Here is a 7,885-nt window from a genome sequence, read left to right as displayed (position 1 = left end):
GGCTCAAACAACTCCTACTCATGCTAGTGGGTTTCATCTATTTGCTGTGGCAATGACAGGTCATGCAGAGGAAAAGGGGTTCAGCTACCGCAGCATGTAATAGTTGAATCGATGTTGTCCTAATGCAGTAAAAAAACAGGAGCGAGAGAGTGGGATTGTATCGGAATGAACAAGGGGTTTTGCTTGCCTGGCACTTCCGAAGATAATATAGTTCTTCATCGGTGTCATCGATCAATCGTCGGAACCACGTCTATCGGGGGGAACAATCACCAGCAAACACAGAAAGAATACAATCAATGCAATGCAACAATATGATGCATGATCATGACATGGCAATATGATGTGAGTTGAGCTAATGCAACTAGTAGCAGAAAGATTTGGGTTGATTTGAAATCAAGGTTCAAATTCAAATTCAATCTATGAGTTCAAATAGTGCAATATCATGTTTTGGACTAAACAGTGAGGTTAACTTGCTCAAACATGCATGAAAATGGTACAAATGGATTCCTTGAATTTTTTTGATAATTTTTCATATATAATTTGTTTGATTTGGAGTTATAGATTATTTTCTATGATTTTTAGAAGTTTTAGCTATTTTCTGAAATAAATAAATCATTTCTAATTTATTTAAAATCCCAGAAAAGCTTTACTGCGTCAGCATTGCGCAAGGGTGATGTCAGCGGGTCAACTAGTCGGCCAGGTCAAACCTGACCTGCGGGACCCATATGTTATTGACTCAGCTAATTAATATGGTTAATTAACCTTAAATTAAGCCTAACTAAAATGTCAGTGGGGTCGGGGCCCACATGTCAGCGGCTAACCTAACTAATTTAGTGTTAGTTTAACTCCTAATCTAGGTTTGACCAGGGGCGGGGCCCACGTGGTCAAATGGGTCAACCCCACCGGCGACATGACGCCGGCGAGGCCCGAGATGGCGGCGCGGCTTGGAAACGCAGCGCAGGCGACGAAACGAGCGGCGGAGGGCATCCGCGGGGAGCTGGAGCTCTCCCGCATCCAGTGCAGCAAGCAGCACCACCTGGGATGGCCGGAGCTCGCCGGAACAGAGCTCACGGCGGTGGCCGGAGTTCGGGTTTGAGCGGGCGCAGGGCTGCGGTGTGCTAGGAGGCCAGCTGAGGGGCTGGGAGGCCCCCGAGGAGTGCCCTGAGTGCGGTGGCGCGCTCGGGAGCGAGCTGCGGTGGCTAAAGCGGCGGCGGCGACATGGTCGGCGGCAGGGGAAGCTCGGCCACGGCAGCAGCGCTAGCTAGGGGACGAGCAGAGCAACGTGGTTAGGGGGAGGAGAAAGAGGAGCTCACGGTGATGCGGCAGGGTAGGTTAGCGGTCTCGGGGACGCTTTGGACGAGGAGAATTGACGGAGTCGATCTCCGGGCACCGGAGGTCAAGACGACGACGCTCCGGTCGACTGGGGCCTCTTCTGGTCGCGTGTGTCGGGTGTGCTACTCCATGGGGTTGTGGCGGAGCTCGGGGACGCGGAGAGGAAGCGAGGGAGTGGCTGTGGCCGTGGTGGAGCTCGTCGGTGGCGGCAGCGCGGTTGGGCACGAGAGAGAGAGAGATCCAGGGAAGGGGGTGAGAGCGCGCGCGAGAGAGAGAGGGAGAGGCAGGGAGGTGCGGGGCTTCGTCCACGTCTCCTGGGTGTCGCGAGAAGGCCACGGGGGAGTGAGGCAGGCAGGGAGGAGGTGGCGGCCTCAGCGCGCGCCGTGCCCGCCTTCGCCTCTGCCTGCTGGCAGAGGTTGAGGACGACTGGCAAGTCGCCAGGTGGGCTGGGCCTCCAAAAGTACTGGACCAACTGGGCGCTAGGTCAGCTACAGGTGAGGTTCTGCCCTTTTTTGTGTTTTGGTTCCTGTTTTCTATTTCTGACATTTGTTTTAATTTGGTTCTTGAACCAAACTAATTTTTCTGCTTCTGACAATTTTTGCAGGGACTAAATGGATTATTCCAAAGCCCCTCAACAATTATCAGAATTATTGGACATATAGTTAATATATCACCTATATAAATCCAATGCAAATAATTATTGGATTAACTCAAATGCCCAAAATAAATATTTTTGTGAATCCAAAAATATTGGTTTGAATTTTACCTCTTGCCAATATTTTTATAGCTTAACAGGAACATTTATTGGGTTATTTGAAGCAATTTTTAATGTTGATCATTTTTTTTGAAATGATTTCTGAGGCTTTCAGCTTTCCCCAATTCAACTTTCAGAAATTTAAACATGATGCAAGCAAGATGCAAACACTAGGCAGCACCAGAAGCTAGGGATGTGACATCTGCCGGCAGCACCTGAAGCTTGTCGAGGCAGAGCGGATGATCTTTGCCAACGCTAGTGGCGAGATTATCGTTATCTCCTTCGACGAGGTCGAAGGCGGTGAGGACGACGGTGTGAAGGGCAGCAAGGACGAGGAGATCAACGTCGAAGAGTGGAGGAGTGTCTTCCCCGGCGACGAAGACGACGACACCAGCACGGACCCAAATCATGACACATCGTACCTGACGAGGAAGGATTGGCTCCACCTCACATTCGATCAAAAGTATTTTAGTTAAGCTTAATTTAGTTTAAATTTGTGTTTTATATTTGGTTCTGCAAAACTATCTATGTCTATGTTTGAATGTGGTTCAAATTGGTTTGAATTTGATCAAATTGTAGCTTACTCCGTTAAGTTTAGGGAATCGGCTAGAAACGGCAAAAAAACAGTAGAGTATATATATATACTCTACTAAGGGTTTTACTTTATTAACTTATAGGGGACTGGCTAGAGATGCACTTAGCTGATTGTGCGATTTTGTTAACAGATATGTTTTTTCCTGGAGCTTTTAGCTGTTTGTGCGTTTTGTTGTCCTTTTGTATCGCTCTCCTGTTCTAGTTTGTCTTCTTGCTTTCTCCTATCTATATTATTGTTTTCATTATTTTTTGGAATGTATTTAAAATTCAAAGCATTAAAAAAAGAACTTCAGGAAAATCATGAAAGCTATTTAAAATGCATGAACAATGTTTTAGTCTGTGAACTCTTTAAAAATTCATGAACATTCTCTAAAGTTTTGGGAACATTGTTTAATACTCCCTCCGTCTTGTGTAAAAAACGCTCTTATATTATGGGACGGAGGGAGTATGTACTACTTGTTTTAGAGAAATTGTTTTTGAGAGAATTTATCTTCTTTTTTTTGAGACATTCGAGAGAATTTACAAAAAAAAAATCTGGCTCAACCCCGGAATGGGCCCATGTATGCGCCTAGGCAGGCTATCCCTCAGAATGGGCCGAATCGAGTGGAGACGAACCGAATTTCAGGCGCCTGAAGAAGAATAGCAGACGCGGAAAAAAAAGATGGGAAGCAGAGGAGGGGCGGCGCGCCGCCGGCCACATCAACATTTCGGCGACCACGGGAGGGGCGGCGCGGCCACACCAAGATTTCGGCGACCACGGGAGGGGCGGCGTGTCTCCACTGCCTTGTAGCCACACGGGCGGCCCGGCAACTCGAGGAGTCCACGGGCGCGTGGAGCACGAGAGCGGCGACGACGACTCCGGCGACCACGGCGCGGCAACTCCGATGACCCCCCCCCTTTTTTCCCCATCTCATTCCCGATTTGACTCTTGATTCGGCTCCCCTCCCCCAACCCTAGCTCCATTGTGGCTCTCTTGTGGAGTAGTGCGCTCGTCATGGTGGTTCTGCTCCTTCCGACTCTGGGTCTAGCTAGGCACTCTGCCATTGCCTATCTGCATGTAATCCGAGCTCGGCTGGGAGTCAGCCCCAGGCTCCTTGCCCTTCCGCTTCTTCTTCATAAATACTAAGACGAGGGATGGATTGGCGAAGCCCTCTCACATTCCCAGGTTAGATCTGTCGCCTCCTCCTTGCCCTTCCGTTGGCAACCTCGTAACTATCAGAATCAAAAAATCAATATTTAGATCTAGTTAGAAGAACATGTCCAAGCGTCAGCACTCGCACCTCGACGGCGACCGCGCCGGAAAAAGGCCACGGCGTGCGCCGAAGAAGCACCTCTACCTAGTGCTGGATGATTGGGACACGGGCTTCAGCATCTACAAGGTTGATGCCGACACTTTGCAAGATACTACCTGCACCAGCGACGTGCAGTTTGGGTTCCCTGACCCTCCCGTCCTCCGGTTTCCCGTGCCAGTACGCCATCTTGGCATGAGCTTCACGCCCTTTGGTAACAGCATCTTCATCGCCACCAACCCACACTGTCCACAGACTCCCATCCTCGTATATGATACCAAGATAGCGGGAATCACAATCGGGCCAAGCGTACCACGTTCACTGCTTGGTGGCATTGACATCTCTGTGGCCGCCGGTGATACGTTGTATGCATCAACATCTCGCCATGCCGGCGAGCAGCACTCTTTTGAGGCCATGTCATGGGCAGCCACGGGAAGCGATGAGCTCCACAATCCACGGCCAGCCATGGACTGGTCCTGGAAAAGGGTGCCATCGCCACCGCCATTTGCCATGGATGATATAATTTCCTCTTACGCGCTGCACCCGGACGGGCACACCATATTCATGTCTGCACACGACAGTCTTTATCAACATGTTCCAAAGGGTACCTTCTCATTCGACACCAAGCGTTCCGAGTGGAGGTGGCATGGGGAATGGGCTCTGCCTTTCCAAGGGCAAGGCTACTACGACAACGAGCTAGACGCATGGGTCGGGCTCCGTAAAGACGGGTACATTTGTGCCTGTGAAGTCGCCTCCTGCAGCCGCGAAAGTGCTGTGCAGCCATATTGTAAGATTGCGAAGGAGAAGTTGTTCCTCAAAGTCCTGGAGCGGCGGATGGCAGCAACAAGGGCCACTCTCGCGTACATGGGCAACAGCAACTTTTGCCTTGTCGATTGTGTGCAGCGCGAGGGAGTGGAGCCTACATGCATCGCCGATTGTTGCGTGCTCCATATGAGCACGTTTGGGCTTAAGTATGATCACAGGGGAGAGCTGCAAACCACGCGCCACCGCTCTAACTCTTGTGTAGTGTCTAAGCATATCCTGTCCTTTTCTCCTGTAGTGTTTTGGATGTAAGAAGTGTTTTGCTTGTTTTATGCAAGCCCTGCTATGTAATCTCGATGTAAGCTGTTGTGATATGTGGCACTACGAAGAGCAATAAAAAGAAGTTGGTTTCCTTTTGCAATTTTCTTGAACCTGAGCCCAGAGATGGTCGCATGTTTCAAGAACTAGAAGCGTTGTACTTTTGCTGCTTGCGATATCATGATTGACAGGGATTAGAAAAGGTGGTGCAACTAAAGAAGTGTTATTCAATTTTTTCCTCCAAATATTAGATAATCCTGTATCTAACTGCCATGATCACTCTTTCGCAACTAATTAAGAGTCTAAGATCCTCATGTCTAGTCACTATATCTTGTTTCAGGATTAGTGGCAGGGAAGTGTCTAGTCATCTCTCCTCAGGTAGTCATCATAAAAACAATGGCAGGGAAGCAGGATTAATGGCATGGATAGATAGGTAGAATAAACCTTGAACGCAATACCTGTGTTATACGTGACTAACATTTTTTATCAAGTCCTCATGTACTACCTTATATGTTCATGCATAAGGAATTAGGATTGGATGGAACCCAAGCTTTCCAATATTGTTGCAGATATCTTTTTGGTATAAAGCCCGATGGCCAGTGAGCTAAAAAATGAAAGAATGGGTCATATGCTCTCCTCTTATAGATAGGACAAACAAAGAACAAAAGGCAGTTAGAAACGACATAGTGTCGGCTGTCAAGTTGTTTGCATGACATGGCAGATTGATTTAAATGCAGTAACAACTTAACAATGGCCTTGGGCATAAGTTATTTCCGAGGAACAGTAGACCAGGAAGCATCCTTTCTTGCAACTTACAACCCTTTTTTCTGTTAACCCATAAGATAGAACCACACACCAAAAGTTATAACAGCATCCACCTCCAGGTTAGAAATAGCTTCATCCAGAATGTCAGCCCGTCAAGTAGGAGGGTGGAGATGTCGTAGTTTAACACCTATGGGTTTGATTGCAGATCTGAACCCTAGAGCATCTGAGCATTTGAGAAGGGCATTTTAACTCTTTCTCTTTTCTGGTATGGGCAGCACACAGAGATCAGGCAACAATTTGAGATGGTTGTTCCATGGCTGGTACAGATCATCCCCTTTCCTTATCTTCTCTTTGATATTCTCATTTTCACATTTCTGCTTGTTTGCTGGTTTATTTTCTTTTCAAAAAATTCGGTGGTCAATGGCAGGTTTGGCCTCAATCATGAAGAGTTGAAGACCAATCCTTCCAGTGCAGATTTATTTTTCTTTTTAAGCTTACGGCTGTGTTGATGGATCATATAGAAGGTTCAGTGTGAAGTTTTTAAATTTGTTCAGCACAAGTGTGCATCCATACGCACACATACATAGTTCATAGTGTTTCTTTATTGTGTTATTGTTACCGTTTACTTACCAACCAGTGTTGGTTTACTCTCATAATTGACCCAACACATTACCTTCAATTTGCATATACAACAAAACACTTTTATTAGTCTATGATTCCCTAATATTCAGATTTATTCATCCCCATAAGGATAAGTTAAGTATTGTCCATTGCATCGAGAGGATTCATCAAACCATGACTCTCTGTTTTTGGTTTCGTAGTTTCTGTATCTGACATCCATGAATTGTATTATTTGACATCCATTCACTCAAACTAATTATGTTTGATATATCACTTTATTAATGATTTACTGGATCTTCGATTGTTGGTGTACCTAATTTTTTAATATTGTGATTTTGGCCAATTACCATTCCTGTTTGGTCTATGTTTGATTAAAATCCATTCCCCATATACTTTTGTTTATTTAGGCTGCATACTCTTTTGTTTATTTTGTACATGGACAGGGATGGGGGTTTAAGCTGCAAAATATAAACTCAACAGTGAGTTATCAGTTCGGTTTTCTGTATTTCATTTCATATATGTTTGAGTGCCAATGATGATATGGTTCAGGGAGACAATTTAACCCTTTTCTTTTCTTGATCAAGTTTTTAGGCTTCAATTGGTCTACACAGTTTATTTAAATCACAAACCTGACATTCTTTGGAGTAGCCAACTGTGTATCTCTGAATCGCCAAGTGGCGGTTCATTGTAGAAATCGGCGCAGCAGAGACAAAATATGATAAAGATAGTTTGCTTGCCAGCTCTATGTTGGCAGTGGAGGTGATGTTGGAGAGCAAAGCCCTACAGGCAACATAGGTGGTGCTTTTTATAAGTTAAGCTGAGCTGTTCAAGTCGTTATTCCGTATGTATCTTCCATAAGAACACGGAAAATTAATAATTGATTATGTTGATCCAGGAAATATGATTTTATCTTAGTTGCCTCTGTATATTCCTTGAATATTTAACTAAATATCCACTCTTCCTATTTAACCATCAAAATATTACGATGTTGTGTCCTTTTATTCAACTATACGCATCCACGACAATTCCGACAGCACCATGCATGAGTTACTTTCCTTTTTTTAGTTGCTAATAATCTACTCTGGACCATGCATTTTAAATTCCAATGAATGTCTAACAGAAGATCCTGCCTTTAATTCACAGTAGACATAATCCATTGTCAATCACTTAAATCTGTCCAAACATTAAAAAAAACTATCACGCTATGAGTCCATTGGTTGGGAACTTGGGATATACTAATTTGCCGTGCACTTTCTTATGCTCCGAAGTCAAATCATACAACAAACTTATACGTTTGTTCACAAAGTCTCTACCAACTTCGATAGCCAGAAAATGTTCCTGGAATTGGTATTCAACGGCTTTGAGATATGCAAGAATCAGGGGGAGTATCTTCCTGAATTACCCCTGTTCAATGCATCATATTATACTCTTTTTCCCTTTATGAGTTTAC

At 45.4% G+C, this 7,885-nt stretch overlaps 1 protein-coding gene across 1 annotated transcript; it reads left to right on the top strand.

The window, feature by feature from the left end:
* The first annotated feature begins 3,936 nt into the window (after positions 1–3,936).
* On the top strand, positions 3,937–5,043 carry LOC125548881. The gene has a single exon (XM_048712406.1). The coding sequence runs from the start codon at positions 3,937–3,939 to the stop codon at positions 5,041–5,043; it is 1,107 nt and encodes a 368-aa protein (XP_048568363.1).
* The last annotated feature ends 2,842 nt before the right edge of the window (positions 5,044–7,885 follow it).

This window comes from Triticum urartu, chromosome 3 (assembly GCF_003073215.2).
Source record: "Triticum urartu cultivar G1812 chromosome 3, Tu2.1, whole genome shotgun sequence".
In the NCBI taxonomy this organism is placed as follows: domain Eukaryota; kingdom Viridiplantae; phylum Streptophyta; class Magnoliopsida; order Poales; family Poaceae; genus Triticum; species Triticum urartu.
The sequence above is the reverse complement of the archived record's forward strand: the minus strand, read 5'-3'. Positions and strand labels throughout refer to the sequence as shown.